Genomic DNA, 20,321 nt, shown 5'->3' with positions numbered 1-20,321 from the left:
TGGGGCATGTGTTTAGAATGCAGATCTCTGGGGAATTCCTTGATGGTCCAGTGGTTAGGTCTAGGTGCTTTCACTGCTGAGGGCCTGTGTTCAATCCCTGGTCAGGGAACTAAGATCCCAAGCAAAAAAAAAAAAAAAAAAGAATGCAGATCTCTGAACCCCAATCTACTGAGGCAGAATCTCTGAGGCAGGGGCCTAGCATTCTGCACTAAAGCAAGTCCTCCCCCAGTCTCCCTCCAGACTTGTAGATGTGCATATTTGCAAACCATGTGAGGGGCTAGAGGAGAGCCGGATGGGGAATGCTCTGGAGGGTGGAGGAGAGCCAGCGTGTGGTTTTGGTAAACCTGTGACATCCCTTTTCAACAGGATCCTGCACGGTGCAACCTGGGCTCCCTTCCTGAAAACACGAAATGATCAGGAGACCAGCAAATGGGAGGGGGTTAGTGTGTTTTTCTGAGCCTGTAGGGCTAAGAACAGAGATAGGAAGCTGATGGTCCTCAGATGCGGGTAGCTGTATGATGTGACGTGTCAGCACCCACCCAGCCTTCTTCTTTGCTGTGTCCTGGGAGTAGTAAGTCCCTCAGGATGCCGCCCGACCGTTTCAAACCACTTGAACACACACTGACTCAATGCATTTCTCACAGCAACCGGGGAAGGGAAAGCGATGAGGCTAGAAAAGTGATTTTCAACCCTGCAGACCTAACTCCCGCTGTTAAACAAAGATTTTCACTCTGTTTACTCTCTTGAAATGAAACTCGTAGCTCATATAACCTATGCACATGTACACAAATTTTAAAAAAAATAATATAATGCCAAACTGTAATACCAGGACAAACAAAAGTTATTTACAGATGTAGTTCAGCAGGTAAACCCTGGGTTACAGCCATCCCTGAATACGTAACAGTCAGATTCTTAGAATAAGAATCGACATTCACATTGCCTGTGAACTGACAGCCACAAAAGCAGACCGAGACAGGCACACTGCACTGGCGACACGAAAACCACGGGCTGTGTTACCATCGTTGAGGCAGTTTTTTCTAAAACGCTGCAAAACTCTTGGTAAATTTCCGAGCAAAACAAGTACAGGTTCCACTTGGTTTGCGTGGTAGTCGCATTCCTGACAAATTCAGCATACATTAAAAGTATCCAAAATAAAAGATACTTTGTGTTTACACCGGAAAAAGAATAAGGTTCTGGGCTCAGATGACAAGGAGCAGGTTTCTCACGAACGTGACTACGCAGCGGGGCGTTTGAAAGCAGGATAGTTCATTGTTTGGGTTGTTTTGAACACTGCAGGACGTGTAGCATCTCTGGCCACTGTCTGTGCAACCAGAAACACTCCCACAAATTTCCAAACTGCCCGCTCAGAGGCACTTGTGTATATGCGAGGTGTCGGAAGGACCCTGGTGATCAAACTGTCCACGTGTGGAAGACTGCTGCGTGATGACAGATCCTGCCCTGCAGAGAGTGGGGGCGGGGGGGGGCCTTTCCAGTGTGCTAGGGATGTGGTGCTGGCCTGGCTGGGGCTGCCCTGCCACCTCTCTGCGGCCTCAGCCCCAACCACGCGGGCTTCCTCCCAACTGTCACATTTGCCATCCTCTCTCCAATCACAGGAGCCCCCCCGGCCCCTCCCCCGCCCCGGTGCATCCTGCTACCTGGAATGCTTTCCTTCCCCGTTGCCCCTTGCCGATTCATTTCACACTATCTCATGAATGGCATAATAGTTACAAGCGTGAGAGCCCAGTTTGAACCTCAGTACTGCCACCTGCTGGCTGTGTACCATTAGGCAGGTTACTTAACCCTGTGCCTCAGCGTCCTCGTCTGTAAAATGGAGATATAGCAGGGGTACCTACTAGAATTGTTATAATAACATTAAGGTTGTTATGGGACTATAAATAATAAGCATAAGTCATTCAGCAAGGTGGTTGGCACTTTGCAAATGTTCAACGAATGTGAGCTATTTTTATAGCTATTGGCTCAAGTAATACTTCCTCAAGGAATCCATCCATCCCTGACCTCATCCACCAGATCGCATCCCCCTCTTATTTGCCCTCACATCCTTAAGTACTTTCACTTGAAGATATTTATTACAATTGCATTTCCAAGTCACTTATATCAGCCTCCACTTCCCTCTAATCTATAGATTTTGGAAGGGCGGGTTTTATTTTTATTTTGTTTTGTTTTCTCAGGTAGACATCAAAGACTGGATACATGGATGGATGGATGAATAGGTGGGTGGATGGATGGGTGGATGGGTGATGGATGCATGTTTATGGCAGTTATTGATGGCAGGTCCCCCATGTGCCTCCTTGCCTCTAAACCATGCATTTCTTACACTTCTCTTTTATCCTTTCTTTTTATTTCTTTGTGCCCCCTTATTATATCTTAGTTCTACCAGTGGCAATAAGAGGCTTTATTTACCTTAGGAAATAAGGGCAGAAGAGATTCCTTCAGACTCTCGGTGTGCAACAACAGAATAGTGAACATAGAATCTTAGGTGTGATTTTTTAAAAATGAATGACAGGGTTCTTGCTTTTGTGCAGCTCACAGTTTAGTTGAGGGAGACAGATGCTGCATTTGGCTAGAATAAAATACTGCAGTGTAACGATGGTGCTGAGCATTGGGCTTTATGGAAACTCCAGGAGATGGGGAGGAGTGACAGAGAAGAGATATAAGAAGAGGGGACCACTGAGGTATGTCTCAAAGGCAAATAGGAATTGGACTGGGTAATGGTCCCAGCAAAGGCAAAACACAGCCTTCGCTATTGGGAAACCAACTCTCAAGAGCTTGCTATCGCTGGAGCACAGAGTTTTCACTTCCTTCCCACAGGACAGAGTCTGTTCACAGAAGCCGCTTTGCTTTGAGCGATGGCTATTTATATCGCATGTATTTTCCTTCCAGATCCTGATGTAAGGTGGCGTTGGTGCCCCCTTGTGTAAGTAATGAGCAATGATGACACTGTCTTGCTGGGCGCCCTGTGGGTCAGGGAATCCTCCAAGTGTGCTTCTTTACCATGACTGACGTAAACATCTGTTTATTGTACCTCCGAATCTTCTTGAGCTTCATTTCAAAGAACTTAAAGCTCTCTCTGCTGAATCAGATATTCTTGCTTCTTCAGAAGCTGTTGGTTTTATTCTCACCATTTAATGTATTGTAACTTGCATTTATATTATGAACATTTTTAAAAAGTTGGACCAAAAGCTACACTGAACTAATTTTTAATAGCTTTAGTGTTAGTGATCTCTCTTAAACCCATATACGCACACACACAGACACACACACACACACACACACACGCACACACACACAAACGCACAGTTGAATCTTCAAAAACCAAGCAAAAGGAACCTAAATGAAAATTCAAAGCTTCAAGCACAGGTAGCACTTTAGAAGGGTCTTTGTGACTTCACAAGAACATCCTGAAATTGCAACAGTTGTGTGTGCTTCATTCCTGCACAAACAAGCTGGACCATCCTGATATCCTGTGAAGAGCATCTTCCTTAACAATTAATTATTCTGGGAGAGACCCCATTTCTTCTTATCTCTATAATATGAGCCTAAATGGATCCCTGACCCATAAATATAGATACCAATTTTAGTCTCAACTCTTCTTTAAGTAAATATATAATAATCAGGGATTCCAAACTAATGCTCAACATTCCTAAAATCTTAAGAGAAATTAAGCATTTGCCTTTGATAACATTACACAGGCTGAAGCGTTCCTTTATTTTTAACTGGGATTAAATCAACCCAGTGGTTACAACAAAGCAACACGACAACTGTTTATCTTGTGCCGACCAAAAGCCCTCACTGGCAGTCATACATGTCAGTTATCAAAAACAGAGAAATTAATTATGAATTAAGTATAGCTTATGTGGATGAGCAAAATGTTCTTAAAATATGGGGTTTATAGGGAATTAGTTATAAAAGAATTTCTTGATGAAAAGTTTGGTAACCCTAAATAGAGGGTCTCTGAAGTCTTTTCTGGTCCTCTGATTTTTAACTTGTTTTCAGCTTTTAATTTTTAGTGAGGAAAAAAATTAGAAGGGACTAGAGGATATTATAAAATTTCTTTTAAAAATCTTGTAAATTTAAAATTTTAAAAATCTTTGAATTTTTAAATTTTACAAATCTTTGAATCTTAAAATTTCTCAGATTTTTCATTCCCCCCGACCCTGCAGCTGCCTTTTGCCCCCAAGCGGACTGCCAATCCTGAGTGTCCTCTGTGTCTGTTCTCTGACTGCCCAGGTATGATCGACAATCTGCTGTCCCCGGATCTCCTCGACGGTGTCCTCACCAGACTGGTCCTGGTCAATGCAGTGTATTTTAAGGGTTTATGGAAATCACGGTTTCAGCCTGAGAACACAAAGAAGCGCACGTTTGTGGCAGCTGATGGGAAATCCTACCAAGTGCCGATGCTGGCCCAGCTCTCCGTGTTCCGGTGCGGTAAGTTCACACTCGGTGAGACTCAGTCCTAGAATGTGCCAGCCGCAGAAAGGCCCTCGGGTGCTGTCACTTAGCTCAAGAGCAAATCTGCCTTTTTATTTTTTATAAAGGGCAGGGGAGGAGAGGGCAGGATTTTTTAAAAGCTCATGGTAAGTCTTTGCATTATTTACAAAGGTTATGTATTAATGTATAACACATGTAACGCTTTTAGGTTGAAATTTAAAGATGACAGGATAATTCACAAAATGAGAATTATCATGGACATGAAACATATTGCATGTATTGTCAAGTCATCATTAGCAATCTTACATTACCAAATCGAAAATAAAAGTAAAAATTAGATCTCTTTTCCACTGATCAGATTAGCAAAAATTACGAAGATTGACAAAGCCCAATCGTGGCTCTGGTGTGGGGGGCATGTGGGCACCCTTGGGTGCTGTTGGTGGTGGGGAGCCGTGGTCTGGAGGACTTTCTAGAAGCCCCGCCTCAGCAGTCTCACGCCAAGGAATTTATAATATGAAGATAATCATACACTAGCAAATAAATAGAAGCCATATACGTACATGTAGTGGAACACACATGATAATTAGATTTATATAAGTAGAGAGTTATATAATATGTGGTTGATTTCAGAAAACAAGTTACAGAACAGCAGATGCTGTTTCATCTCATTTATGTAAAATACTTTCTATATATTCATACAGACATGTCTTGGAGGATGTTCAATAAAATGTTAAGTGGTAGTATTTCAAATGATTATTTTTCTTTGTTTGAGTTTGACATTTTTTTGAAGGAACATGTGTCAGTTTTACAGTTGGGGGAAAAAGAAAATGACCCACCTCTGCAGTCATTACCACACATAGGTAACTAAGGCTGGTGACTGTTTTTTAAACCTGCTTTCACTGAAGTATCAGTGGTCCAGTTTAAGTTAAACTTCTTTTTCCTCTATAAGTTAGCCTTTATGTCTCCAATCTATATGCGGACATGTGGGTCCCAAGTATTCCCTTTGCATATACAGTATATATTAGATCAAGCACTGCTCAACGTTTCTCCAGCTGCCTAATTCTTTAACTTCAGAAATGACTCATGCGAGGGACACAATAAAGTCACTTTCCTTCTCCCATGTCTTTCATCAAACGTCCAGGTAGAATTTTGTCATTCACTCAATACATTTTATCAAGATAATAGGTATTTAAAAGCCCTGCAGAGGGACTTCCCTGACGGTCCAGTGGTTAAGACTCTGCGCTCCCTATGCAGGGGGCCCCGGTTTGATCCCTGGTCAGAGAACTAGATCCCGCATGCCGCAACTAAGACCCAGTGCAGCAAAATAAATAAATAAATATTAAAAAAAAAAAAAAAAAGCCCTGCAGAAAGGTAGCATGCTAAGCAACTGAGACCAATGAAAGGCTCTTTTTGTCCAGAACTCATTCTCAGGTTACGTTGCCCAGGAAGACGTCATGGAATGCTAGCGTGGCCCCCAGCTCCTATCCGAAGCACAGTTATTTTATTTTAGGTCAATCTTTGTACACATTCTAATAAAACAAAACGCGAGAAGGCCTCATTTACTGTATATTTCTGTTGCTGAAAAATAATGAATAAGTCAGTAAAGAATAAATCAGCAAGGTTTCTGTAGGCATTCCCATGAAAGATTAAAATGTTTGTAGGAATGGAAGATGCTTTTCTTGAGTATATAGGATGTTCCCAGAGAGGGAGTTACATATCCAGGTGGCTTTTCAATTGAGAACTGATTTGTCTAAGAATCTGTGGTGTGCCTTATGGAAAGTAAGACACACATACATTCTTATGGTCCAAGATTCAAACTCCACAGCTCCACAGTGTGGGGGATCTCTTCCCCCGCCTTCCCTGATTCATGCCCTCCCTTCTCCACCCTCTTCTGAAGCCCCAGGAGACTGCATCAGTGGGCTCCCTTTTCCCCTGGCTTCCCGTTGACTGGCTAGTGCGGTGAACCAGCAGGTGATGGGGTAAGGGAGGAGAGCGCGCTTGGGCACTGGCTTCCCAGCCCTCTCCCTGCATCGCCAGGGCCGCAGCATCCCTCCACCCAAGGTCTCCTGCCATCAGGGCCTGCCCAAAGGCTCTTTCTCTCTGGGCCACCAGCCCCTACCCTCGGCCCTCCCAGGCTAAGGCTGGTAATGGTGCCCCACTGTTTGTAGCCCAGGGTACCATCCTTAATGGCTCCTCTGTACCCTATCCTTGCTTTATAAGTGGTCCCTTCATTAAACTCTGCTGAATTGACCCAGTTTGGTGTCCTGTCTGTTAGCTGTCAGACCTTGATTGATCTGTACTGAATTCAGAACAGAACGTGAAAGTCCCCTTGCTCTCATTCCCTGCCAAGTACACACTGTTAAGTGGTCTGGGACCATCCTTCCTGCCCCCCCTTTCTACGCTGTCATGGGTTTTTACTGAGTAACCTGGGGTTGGAACCCAGCTCCTTCGTGGGCCAGGAGACAGAGTCCAGTGGTGTAATCGACTCCCAGCTTTCCCTCTTTGGCTGGCAGAGAAGTTTTTCATGGAAAGATGAGGCAGGTTTGTCTTCTGGAGAAAGCTCAGCAGTCTGTGGTGGCCCCAAGAAGTCATTTGTTTTCATGACCATAGACCACACAGCCGGTCACCATTTTCGTCCTGTCTCATCGCAATCTGGCCCACTCGACCAGCCAGCGATGGGAGGCAGGTGGTCCTGATGGCTGAGCCAGGCCAGGCTGCCTGAACTCACTCACTCAGGCTCTGGTGCCACCTGCCCAGCGCCTCGTGAGGCCTCAGCCAGGCCTCGCCATCTTTGGTCACTTTGCTGAAACATTGTCCTTCCATTTACCTGTTTTTCAGCCTTCCTGACTTTTCCTCCAAGATAATCATCAAGGTCTCTGAGAGGATTTCCTTAATAACATTAAGGGAGAGGGTAGAAAATAGGAGGGGAAAACTCTTCTGACTTAAGCCCCATGAAGTGTAAGCACTTTGAGGGCAGAGACTTTTCCATTAAAAAAAAAAGCCTTAAAAATTAGTAGAAATGTATTTCATATTCATTGCAGAGTCCTCAAATACAACGGTATATAAGGCAGAGAGTAAATGTTACTCTATATTCCCATTTCCCAGCATAAAAACCCCTATTAAGTGCTAGGCTTTTTGAGGCATTTTCTATGGATATCATTTGAGGCTTTTTCTATGGATATGTAAAATTTGTCTATCCAACTTTTTTGCATACATAGAATTACACTATAATTTCTATTTTGTAATCTGTTTATTCATTAGACAGTCTATCTTGGAAAACCTCTTATGTCAATTCTTGTGGATCTACTTGATACTTTTATCAGCTGCATAACACTCCATAATGTTATAAATGTATCATAATACCTTAGGGATGGCCATTTACTTTTTTTCCTATAACAACACTACAGTGAGCATTCTTGTACATAAATCTTTAGATATTTGTGTCAGAACTTCTAAAGGTAATGTCCTTGGATAGGAATTGCTGAATCAAAGTTGTTACAAATTTTCTGTTTTTATGGTTATGGATTTAGATTTAAGAGACTTTTCTGCTTTGAAAAAGACCACAAAGAATTCCAAACATACATATGTATGTGTATATACATGTGTGTCTATGAATATACAGTATGTTTCTAGCTTCCACTCTCCTCTGAGCTTCCAACTCATACCTACATATCCATATTATGTCTCTAATTAGTTGTCTATTAAGTCCTGGTTCCACAGATAAATATACTCTTGCCCTTGCCATCTAGCTCTCCCCGCAGTGTTCCTTCGCCCAGCAAATGGCACCAACACTCACCCAGTTGCTTAAACCACTCCTCCTTCCCCATTAACTCTCCCCAAACTCCCTTTCCACTGCAGCCTGAATATAGACTACTATATACAGTGGGTCTACTTGTTGTGGTTCTTTTTTTCAAATGTATATTTCAATTTCTACTTAAGTATAGCCTGAACAGTTCCTTAAGACTCAGAAATCCACAGAGCTGCTTGTAGTAGAAGGTAATTAAAGGGACTTTCATCTATAAGGCTTTCCTGATACTGAATATTTAAAATACTGTCTCTGATTTTACAGGCTGAGAAGAGTTCTTTGTACTTCAGCAAGCCTAGCTATCAATACAGCCTCCCTTGTAGGGCTTAAAATAGGAATCAGAGTACTTCAGGGGGCTTTCCAGAAAAACTGGACCATCCCCAAAGCACCACCTACAGAAAGTTTTACATCTTCTCCATATTTTCAATACTTGATTCTTTGCCTGTTATGTCTCATTAAAGGTTTTTGTTGATCATGATTCATCTAAGAGAAAAGACCGATTTTCCCCTTTCATCTCTTCCCTTCTTTTTAGAATGAATAGGCCTGCTCCATTCACATCTCTATATATTGCAGGAATTATCTTCATTAAAGAACACTCAGTCTGCTTCCCAGATGTTAAAGGATGGAGGGCCTGGGGCTGGAAGAGGTCTGGCATGATGACAGTCTTCCTGCTCTGACACAAGTTTCCCAAATACCCCTTCCCTGCCTGGTTCATTCCACCCGGGAGCTGTGCCCCAATGCAGTGGGTGTGGTTTCTCTTGGTGGATCGATTCTGACACTTAAGAAGCAAAGTATCTTACAAAGCTGCTCACACCCATAGATGAAGGTTTTTGCTGTGTGCAGCCACTGGGCTGAGCTCTGGGCGTGTATTTTCTCATTTAATTTTCACAACAGCTCTGTAAGGTAGGTACTAACGTCCCATTTTACAGATAGAGAAACTAAGACTTGGAGTTCAGGAACTTGCCGAAGTCCCAGAGCTAGCATGTGTCTGAGCCAGGATTTGAATTCAGGTCCTGTAACTCCAGATCTTGTGTCTTTAACCTTTGTCCTCTGTAAAACCATGCTGTGAAAGCAGTACCTCTGTGATTGGGTGGATGGAGAGGAAAGGGGTTATTTTGTAAAGATAAGCATGGAAGGGGCGCGTGTACGGAGTCAGCTGAGCCAGCATTTGTCATCAGCTCCCGTGATCAGAAGCAGACCTGTAGGCGGGGAGAAATGGACCGTCAGGCAGATGTGGGTGACGAGATGCAGAATGGTGAGCAGTTTTTCACCTTACTGACCAGTTAATGATGGTCCCGTCGAGGCTGGATTCCCTGGTAGAAGGAGCAGCTCTTGCCCCACCTCGAACACACCCCAGCTTCTAACTTTTCATTTTTCAGGATCCTGACCTTTCAGAACAGTAAACATTTCTAGAGTGGCTAATGAATGCTTCCAGGTCCTTATTTCATGCCCTGGAGCAGTCATTTATTAACAACTTCCCACATTTCGCAGTTTCTTTTTTTTTTTTTTTTTAATTTATTTATTTCGGCTGCATTGGGTCTTCGTTGCGGTGCACGGGCTTCTCATTGCGGTGGCTTCTCTTGTTGCAGAGCACGGGCTCTAGAACGCAGGCTCAGTGGTTGTGGCGCACGGGCTTAGCTGCTCCGCGGCATGTGGGATCTTCCCGGACCAGGGCTCGAACCCATGTCCCCTGCATTGGCAGGTGGATTCTTAACCATTGCGCCACCAAGGAAGTCCCTTTTTCGCAGTTTCTAAAAATGAGCTCTACCAGTGTAGGAACCTAATGTTTTCTTTGAGGATTAAAGGGCTTATTAGGAAGTGGGTTTTTTTTCTCACTTTTCCATCAATTTTTCAGTTTCTGCTGAGACCATTTTATCATGCAGGGTAAAAGTAAAGGTGAAGACTCCCATCTTGGAGTCTCTGGCAGCCCCAAGATGGGACCCGGGCGAGAAGGAGAGTCCACGTGTGTCCGGAGCTGAGGCCAGGCACCCTGGGTACCTGAGCAGCCCTGCAGGCGAGGGTGGCACATGGGGACAGGAGACACCGAGCACCCCCATGAATTGCCCGCATATTTCTTCCTCAAGGAGAAGCTGTCGTGTCATCCTGTAGTGTCATGTATTCTAAGAGCTTCACCATTCTTATCATATTTTACAGCTAAAAGTGTTTGTTACGTAACGAAGACACAGTACGCTGTCTCTCTCTCTCTCTCTCTCTCTCTCTCTCTCTCTCCATCAGTGCCTCCCTCCCAACCCCTGTCTCTGGACAACTGGCTTACTGACGTTCCTTGTCTCAGATGCAGTGATTAGCAAAGTCATCCCCAAAGAAAAGACAAGTGACAATCATGAGAGAAACTCGCTTTCTCTTTTCTCTCGTTCTTAAATATGTTGTCCTTCCGGGTCATTCAGAGGAGGAGGGAGAGGGAGCCGGTGTTCACTGGGCACCCACCGTGGGCCAGGCCCTGCTGAGTACCTTATACGTGTATGTCTTCTACTTTCATCATCACAACAATCCTGTGAGCTACACACTTTCAATATCCCTGGTCTCTCCATTCTCCAAACCAGGAGGCACACAGAGGTTAAGTAACCTCAGCAAGATCACCGAGGTCTTCTTCAAAAGTTGGAAGTGTTTCAGAAAACATTTCAGACATCCACCGTCATCTAGAAATGCTGGTTTTCCATTCACCTGGTTAATTCTTACAACTCTCCCATCGCATGTCTAATGTAAAGGTTCCGTGGGCTCCTAAGGCATGCTCTGTGGAAGGCTTTTTCTCCGGGGAGTTCATGGCCCCTCTGGGCCCCATGCTCATGCCCTGGGCTTCTCTCCAGAGCCCATCATGTCTGCACTTGCGTCCACTCGGATGGGCAGTGCTCGGCTGTGCTGCTCAGTTGCTAAATGTTTTGAATATTTTACGTGGGGATAAAAGGGTTCTAAGATCAAATTAGTTTGGGAAACCTGAGAATAACTAGAGCTAAACAGTTTTCTTCGGGATATCTCAGAGCCTTTCTATCATTGGTGTATATATATATTTTTTTTTAATTATTAGCACCTTTAATTATTATTTATTTATTTATTTGGCTGTGTTGGGTCTTCGTTTCTGTGCGAGGGCTTTCTCTAGCTGCGGCAAGCGGGGGCCACTCTTCATCGCGGTGCGCTGGCCTCTCACTATCGTGGCCTCTCTTGTTGCGGAGCACAGGCTCCAGACGCGCAGGCTCAGTAATTGTGGCTCACGGGCCTAGTTGCTCCGCGGCATGTGGGATCTTCCCAGACCAGGGCTCGAACCCGTGTCCCCTGCATTAGCAGGCAGATTCTCAACCACTGCGCCACCAGGGAAGCCCATTGGTGTATATTATGAATCTGCAGGAAGAATCAAGTGTCTGGTGCTTCCTCAACTTCCTGGGGTGTGTAATCCGTTTTGTCTACCGGACGTCTTGCAGGATGTGTGTTCTCTAGATGACATTCTGAGAAATGCTGGTTTAAATCCTTCTTGGGTTTTCATCAGTAAGCACAAGTACCATAAAGTATCAAAAAGCCCTAATGGTAGTTACTGGAATGAATGAAGAGTGAGTAGGAAGTCAGGCAGTGAAGGAGGATCATCTTTGGCATTAGACGTACTGAGTCCGTACTGAGTCCTGGTCCACTTTTTAGCCATGTGTCCCTTGGTAAGTTACTTAATTTCTCTAATTGTAGCCTCCCCAGCTGTAAAATAGGACTGCATATACCTACCTGGTGGGGCGCTGTAGATGCTAATTGCGTTGGGGTGGTTGGTGTGGGCCTGGCACAGAGTGGACCCTAAACAGTGGAAGCTGTTTACCCCCTCCCTTGCTCCCTCCTCTTCACATGCATTCAGAGACGCCACCAAAAGAATCATTCTTAGGCAGCTCAGATTCATTCCTTCATCCATATGATAAGGGTCAACTTGTAAAGCACTGTATTCTAAGTGCCTTGTGATCTAGTTAAGTTCTACTGAACAGAATTAGTATGACTTTAGTGACAGCCAAAGGCATTCTGTTTAGACATGTCTAGACTAAAGAATTCTTTACCAGGGAAGGAAGAAATAATTGCCCTTATCTTTGACTTTCTAAGCAAGCTATTTTTATTTTTTATTTATTTTTGAATTTTTGAATTTTATTTTATTTTTTTATAAAGCAGGTCCTAATTAGTCATCAATTTTATACACATCAGTGTATACATGTCAATCCCAATCACCCAATTCATCCCACCACCACCCCCACCCCCCACCGCTTTCCCCCCTTGTTGTCCATACGTTTGTTCTCTACATCTGTGTCTCTATTTCTGCCCTGCAAACCCATTCATCTGTACCATTTTTCTAGGTTCCACATATATGCGTTAATATACGATATTTATTTTTCTCTTTCTGACTTACTTCACTCTGTATGACAGTCTCTAGATTCATCCACGTCTCTACAAATGACCCAATTTCATTCCTTTTTATGGCTGAGTAATATTCCATTGTATATATGTACCACATCTTCTTTATCCATTCATCTGTCGATGGGCATTTAGGTTGCTTCCATGACCTGGCTATTATAAATAGTGCTGCAGTGAACATTGGGGTGCATGTGTCTTTTTGAATTATGGTTTTCCCTGGGTATATGCTCAGTAGTGGGATTGCTGGGTCATATGGTAATTCTATTTTTAGTTTTTTAAGGAACCTCCATGCTGTTCTCCAAAGTGGCTGTATCAATTTACAGTCCCACCAACAGTGCAAAAGGGTTCCATTTTCTCCACACCCTCTCCAGCATTTGTTGTTTGTAGATTTTCTGATGATGCCCATTCTAACTGGTGTGAGGTGATACCTCATTGTAATTTTGATTTGCATTTCTCTAATAATTGGTGATGATGAGCAGCTTTTCATGTGCCTCTTGGCCATCTGTATGTCTTCTTTGGAGAAATGTCTATTTAGGTCTTCTGCCCATTTTTGGATTCAGTTGTTTGTTTTTTTAATATTGAGGTGCATGAGCTGTTTATATATTTTGGAGATTAATCCTTTGTCCGTTGATTTGTTTGCAGATATTTTCTCCCATTCTGAGGGTTGTCTTTTTTGTCTTGTTTGTAGTTTCCTTTGCTGTGCAAAAGCTTTTAAGTTTCATTAGGTCCCATTTGTTTATTTTTGTTTTCATTTCCATTACTCTAGGAAGTGGATCAAAAAAGATCTTGCTGTGATTTATGTCAAAGGGTGTTCTTCCTATGTTTTCCTCTAAGAGTTTTATAGTGTCTGGTCTTACATTTAGGTCTTTAATCCATTTTGAGTTTATTTCTGTGTATGGTGTTAGGGAGTGTTTTAATTTCATTCTTTTACATGTAGCTGTCCATTTTTCCCACCACCACTTATTGAAGAGACTGTCTTTTCTCCATTGTATATCCTTGCCTCCTTTGTCATAGATTAGTTGACCATAGGTGTGTGGGTTTATCTCTGGGCTTTCTATCCTGTTCCATTGATCTATATTTCTGTTTTTGTGCCAGTACCATATTGTCTTGATTACTGTTGCTTTGTAGTATAGTCTGAAGTCTGGGAGTCTGATTCCTCCAGCTCCATTTTTTTCCCTCAAGATTGTGTTGGCTACTTGGGGTCTTTTGTGTCTGCATACAAATTTTAAGATTTTTTGTTCTAGTTCTATAAAAAATGCCATTGGTAATTTGATAGGGATTGCATTGAATCTGTAGATTGTTTAGGTAGTATAGTCATTTTCACAATAGTGATTCTTCCAATCCAAGAACATGGTGTATCTCTCCATCTGTTTGTATCATCTTTAATTTCTTTCATCAGTGTCTTATAGTGTTCTGCATACAGGTCTTTTGTCTCCCTAGGTAGGTTTATTCCTAGGTATTTTATTCTTTTTGTTGCAATGCTAAATGAGAGTGTTTCCTTAATTTGTCTTTCTGATCTTTCATTGTTAGTATATAGGAATGCAAGAGATTTCTGTGCATTAATTTTGTATCCTGCAACTTTACCAGATTCATTGATTAGCTCTAGTAGTTTTCTGGTGGCATCTTTAGGATTCTCTATGTATAGTATCGTGTCATCTGCAAACAGTGACAGTTTTACTTCTTCTTTTCCAATTTGTATTCCTTTTATTTTTTTCCTTCTCTGATTGCTGTCGCTAGGACTTCCAAAACTATGTTGAATAATAGTGGTGAGAGTGGACATCCTTGTCTTGCTCCTGATCTTAGAGGAAATGCTTTCAGTTTTTCACCATTGAGAATGATGTTTGCTGTGGGTTTGTCATATATGGCCTTTATTATGTTGAGGTAGGTTCCCTCTATGCCCACTTTCTGGAGAGTTTTTATCATAAATAGGTGTTGAATTTTGTCCAAAGCTTTTTCTGCATCTATTGAGATGATCATATGGGTTTTATTCTTTAATTTGTTAATATGGTGTATCACATTGTTTGATTTGTGTATATTGAAGAATCCTTGCATCCCTGGGATAAATCCCACTTGATCATGGTGTATGATCCTTTTCATGTGTTGTTGGATTCTGTCTGCTAGTATTTTGTTGAGGGTTTTTTAAGCAAGCTATTTTTAGAATAGGGAAGTTCTCAACCTGAATTGCTCTCTTCCCTCTGAAGCTACCCTGGCGATCAGCAACCATTCATGCCCCTTCTGGAAGTCACCAAGGATGCACTGAATCTGCCTCTGATTTCTTTAGGGTCTACAAGCACCCCCAGTGACTTATGGTACAACTTCATCGAGCTGCCCTACCACGGGGAGAGCATCAGCATGCTGATTGCGCTGCCGACAGAGAGCTCCACCCCACTCTCGGCCATCATCCCGCACATCAGCACCAAGACCATAGACAGCTGGATGAGCACCATGGTGCCCAAGAGGGTGCAGGTCATCCTGCCCAAGTAAGTAGCCCCTTTCCCTAAAAGAGAAAACAACAGGACTACTCGATCCCTGGGAGTGATTGTGTCAGATACTGGCCAACTGAAGGCTGAAATAGACACATCATGAAACCTGCCTTATTTTGCAGAAATTGCATGGTGGGACTACAAGGCTGTGCTTTTGTAAAAGTTGGTTTTCAATCCCTGTGCCTCTTATATGGCAGGATAGTGATGACGGGGAAGGAAAGAAGGCAGCCTGGTCTCTAAGCCGCCACAAGACTACAGCTCTTGTGCCACTACAAGGGCTTTTAATATAGGTCACTATTCAAAAGACTGAAAAGCAGATGCAAATCATCATCTGATAGTATGCTGATAATACAGTAAAGTTTAGTAGTGCTCTGTTTGTTTTGATAAGGAGTTTCATTCTAGGTACCTAAGTTTTACCTGGAAGTTGCTAAAGACCAAGGTCCAAAAGGTAGGTAATAAGGAAATATTTTGAAGCCACCCAGGCAGAGTTCTTACATTAGTATCTAGGGCAGTTTTTCTATTATACCCTAAAAGTATAATATAGATGAAACCTGAACTGTTACAACTTGAAACCAAGGGGAAAGGAATCCCAAATTCTGTCTGATTCCTAAATTTCTAACAGGTCAGAGAATACTTTGCCCAGATCTGTGAAGCAGGCAGTGAATGTCCCCTTTTTATAAACTTTTCAACATTACTGTTTTGTCAGTATCCAGGGCTTTAAACCACCCAGGCCTCAGTGATGGTGACAATACCTTCCAGTTCTAATAGCTTTTAATTCTCTAGCCACTGAGTTAAGTAATCAGAAGAGTACATTCATAATAAGTATTAGTAATTCTTATTAGTATTAGTATTAGTAATTCTCCCAAGAGTATTTCTTTTTGTTATAAAATAAGCCTTCACATAGGCAGTGCTTGCCATAAATGAAGAAGCTGATGATGTACATAAATTATAGTTATAATGGTAAATTACCATGTGAATTACCATAATAGCCCATCTGTGATGAGAATCTGCTCACTTACCCTTGTGGCTTTCCCACAGGATGTGATAAAATCTGGTAAAACATCCTCTGATGATAGATTTAATAACTGACATTTACATATCTATAACTATAATGCCAGATAGTCTACAAATATCCAAGAAATCCATATCAAACCCAAATGAATACCATTCCTAATATTTGCCCCAGTTTTAATGGTAAAATGCTTCCAGAATCCCAACACGAACCAGCAGGAATGTATTTCCTCTCTTTTGACCATCCCCAATCCCAGTAAGTATGGTGGCTCTTACAGCAGCCAAGATCATGACTCTGTGGTTGGGTATGGGGAAGAACTGTAGATATTCCAGAATACCAGACACTCATCAACACCCTGTTACCGAGTCCAAGCTTGTATTTCTTGCCACATGACAGACCAGTAAATCAAGAAATATCAAGGAATAGCAACTTTATTCAGAAAGCCAGCAGATGGAGAAGATGGTGGACTAGTGTCCCAAAGAACCATCTTCCCCAAGTTAGAATTCAGGCTTCTTTTATACTACAAAGGGGAGGGAGTAAAGTCAGACCTTTCCTGGTTCCTGTCAGCCTCCAGAGGGGATGTGTTCATTTCTTCCTTCCTGCAGTCATTCACAGGCGGGCCTGGTCAGGATAGTTACTGTGAGCTAAACAAAAGTATTTTAGCTTAATGCTCATTACCTGGGAGGCGGGGTTCCCAGAGATGGGCCATTTATGTGTAATTTAAGCTTATAGGCAACATCCCTTTAATGATTAACTTGTAATAGCATACAGAGGTTCTTCCCTATTGCAACCCTGCATCTCCCCATCAGCATAAGAGAAAGTGCTTCTGTAGATCTTCCTAGGACTGGAATGGGGAGCCTATTGCCCATGAGGGTAAGGACACCCCTACTTGCTGATACTGTGCCGTTTTGCCAGGTATGTGTTTGAGAGACGAGTTGTTCTCTACTTACCTGGTACTTAAATCTTGGGATTAAAATTAAAGATATAGGTGTTCAGAGTGTACTTTAAAAAGGATCTGTTTGTAAACCTTTTTTCCACTGGCACTGATTATATCATTTATAGTATATTGATTTCCCCCCTATTTTCTGCTTTCGTGCTAGGTTCACAGCTGTAGCACAAACAGATTTGAAGGAGCCGCTGAAGGTCCTTGGCATCACCGATATGTTTGATCCATCAAAGGCAAATTTTGCAAAAATAACAAGTATGTTCAATTTAAAACTTGCTCTTAAACTTGTGGAGTATGTTACAGATTGAGTCTCTGATTTGTTCAGAGAGAAAAGGTCAAAATTAGGAATGTGCTGCCATAAAACTCTCCAAGGTTTAATCTGATATATCACCAAAGTATGCTGTTGAGCCTTTATCACTTAAATCAGCATAAGTCATCCATCCCTACATTTCACATGTACATTTCATGTGAAGCCCACACGATCCCACACATTTAAAGAAGCATTTCATGTGTTGTCTCTGTTACCTAAAAATTTGGCTCTTAATTAGACATTAGTCTCTTCCTTTTCCAAATGCAAACTTTTCCCCTGTATTTTCAAATTTTCAAAATCAAGATTTTTGAGCTCTCAAATGCTTACTTCCACCAAACTACAGCAGGCACCACTATATTCAGATAGGTATTTTGGCATCTCATCACCCATTAATCTGAAATAATATAAATTCAAAGGAGTCTGATTAGAGCTTTCCTTTGCCAAACCATCTAGGACACAGCTGGTATAGTATTCCTTCATTTGCCAGTACACGTAATTTTTCCCTAGAGTCATATTTGAACGGTCGGTCCTTTGTCTTTTTAAGTTAGAGCATAGCCACCTCCTGCCAAAGGCATGGCTTAAACATGATTTGTGCTCCATGTTGTATTTTTCCCCTGAGTGATAAGCAAACAGTTCATTACCAACCTCAGTTGCCTGCTAGTGAACACCTGAGTACCTGTGCTGGGGATTAAGGCGACTTCCCTGGTGAAACTGAAGCTCCATGGATGTTCTGATACTCTCATCCCTTTTGAACCAAACTCTCTTCCCCCATCCAGCGGCATTAGCATCACCTTGTTTGAAATTCACAATTTTGGGTCTGACCCAGACCTACTGAATCAGCGTCTTCGCTTTAACAAGATTCCTCATCCCAGTGAAGTTTGAGAAGCACTGTTTTGAGTTTTTTTTTATAAATTTATTTATTTATTTATGGCTGCGTTCGATCTTCATTGCTACGTGCGGGCTTTCTCTAGTTGTGGCGAACGGGGGCTACTCTTCCTTGCAGTGCACCGGCTTCTCATTGTGGTGGCTTCTCGTTGCAGAGCACAGGATCGAGGCGCACGGGCTTCAGTAGTTGTGGCACTCGGGCTCAGTAGTTGTGGCTCACAGGCTCTAGAGCGCAGGCTCAGTAGTTGTGGCGCACGGACTCAGTTGCTCCGCGGCATGTGGGATCTTCCCAGACCAGGGCTTGAGCCCGTGTCCCCTGCACTGGCAGGCGGATTCCTAACCACTGCACCACCAGGGAAGCCCTGAGAAGCACTGTTTTAACCTGCCCTTTCCCCTTCAGGATTAGCTTTGTAGCTTAAGTACTAGATAGCAGTCGCAGGGCATTCACAGGTGTTCAGAGGGAGGACCAGGTGCCAGAAATTCTCCTGAGATGTTCTGTTTAACCGTGCAGGTGACGTGGTCCCTGCAAACGTGCCTCTCATTCATGATTGGTCACATTAGAGCCGAGCGTCGGTGCAGATGACCCAAAAAGCACTTTCTCCATTTGCGTCAGACCTGTGTCCCATCAAGGTCACCATTAACTTCTGTTTGCATTCTCCTCGAATGCTAACCCCAGTGGGCGTTGCTGGAATGGTAAGATTCACTGAGAAGGAAAGTGAATTCACTAGAAGGTCCCAGAGGCACGGCTGCATTTATGAGCCTGGCCCTCCAGAGCAGCCTAAACTCTGCTCCTATTCTTCACCAATATGCCCATAAGATGAGTGACTTTTGTTATGAAAAGACAGCACTGGGCTTCCCTGGTGGCGCAGTGGTTGAGAATCTGCCTGCCAGTGGAGGGGACATGGGTTCGAGCCCTAGTCTGGGAGGATCCCACATGCCGCGGAGCGGCTAGACCCGTGAGCCACAACTACTGAGCCTGCGCGTCTGGAGCCTGTGCTCTGCAGCAAGAGAGGCCGCGACAGTGAGAGGCCCGCGCACCGCGATGAAGAGTGGTCCCCACTTGCCACAACTAGAGAAAGCCCTCGCACAGAAACGAAGACCCAACACAGCCAAAAATAAATAAATAAATAAATAAATTAATTAAAAAAAAAAAAAAAAAGACAGCACTTACCATGCCACTAATTAGCCACTTGATTGGGGGACAGATTTCTTAACACTCTGGGCCTCACTTTCCCCATCTGTAAGTGCCATATTTTTTTCTGGATCTGACATTCTGTAATTGAAAAATAATATTGTTGGCTTGCTTCTTCTGGAAAACTAGGCTACCTTTTTAAAGCCCTGCTCTTTTCATTTTTTAATAAAATTCTTAGTGATCAGAGTTGAATTGATAGAGTCACTAACACATTTGGGGTCCGGGACTCCCTCCTCTGAAGTGATGTCACAGTTCACTTAGCAGAGACTGAAATTAACTGTGGGTGACCCTACATACAGCCTTCAATCACCAGGACTGTAAGAGGTCACTTCTTCTGACACCTTTTAAGAATTGGAGCTTGCCATGGCTTTGAGGTTACTTCCCCCACTAACCCGATGGCCTGCATATCAAATAAATGCTGTTTTTGTTTTATTTTCTGGGAACAGGGTCAGAAAACCTTCATGTTTCTCACATCTTGCAAAAAGCGAAAATTGAAGTCAGTGAAGATGGAACCAAAGCTTCAGCAGCAACAAGTAAGTATGCCCTGGGTCAGCAAGTAAGTAAGGCCTGGGCAGGACTGGTCCTGGTGAAGCGAGCAAGTGTACCCTGGTCCACTCATCAACTTAACTAATGTGTCCTGAGCCCTATTTCTAGCCAGGCACTGTGGACTGACCCTCGGGAGACAGTGGTGACTTTAGGAGGATCTGCATCCACGAAGCTCAGAGTCTGTTACATTAAGGAAAGCACTTCAGTAGAAATTCCTCTAGGACAGGAGTTGGCAACCTTTTTCTATAAAAAGCTAGATAGTATATAGTTTCTGCTTTGTGAGCTATACAGGGTCGCTCACAAC

General features: G+C 43.0%; 1 protein-coding gene across 2 annotated transcripts in view; it reads left to right on the top strand.

Moving 5' to 3' along the window:
* Positions 1-20,117, top strand: part of SERPINE2 (serpin family E member 2) — a 71,440-nt gene extending 51,323 nt beyond the window's left edge. For both annotated transcript variants that reach the window (XM_082409163.1, XM_082409162.1), the window contains exons 4-7: positions 4,249-4,446; positions 14,925-15,123; positions 17,239-17,339; positions 19,918-20,117. In XM_082409163.1, coding sequence (XP_082265289.1) covers positions 4,249-4,446; positions 14,925-15,123; positions 17,239-17,339; positions 19,918-20,102 — 683 coding nt within the window. In that variant the 3' untranslated portion in view covers positions 20,103-20,117. The remainder of the gene's footprint in view (positions 1-4,248; positions 4,447-14,924; positions 15,124-17,238; positions 17,340-19,917) is intronic.
* Positions 20,118-20,321: the final 204 nt, after the last annotated feature.

This window comes from Balaenoptera borealis (assembly GCF_965194805.1).
Source record: "Balaenoptera borealis genome assembly, contig: HAP1_SCAFFOLD_1048, whole genome shotgun sequence".
NCBI classification, from domain to species: Eukaryota; Metazoa; Chordata; class Mammalia; order Artiodactyla; family Balaenopteridae; genus Balaenoptera; species Balaenoptera borealis.
This window is presented reverse-complemented; position numbering and strand designations above follow the sequence as displayed.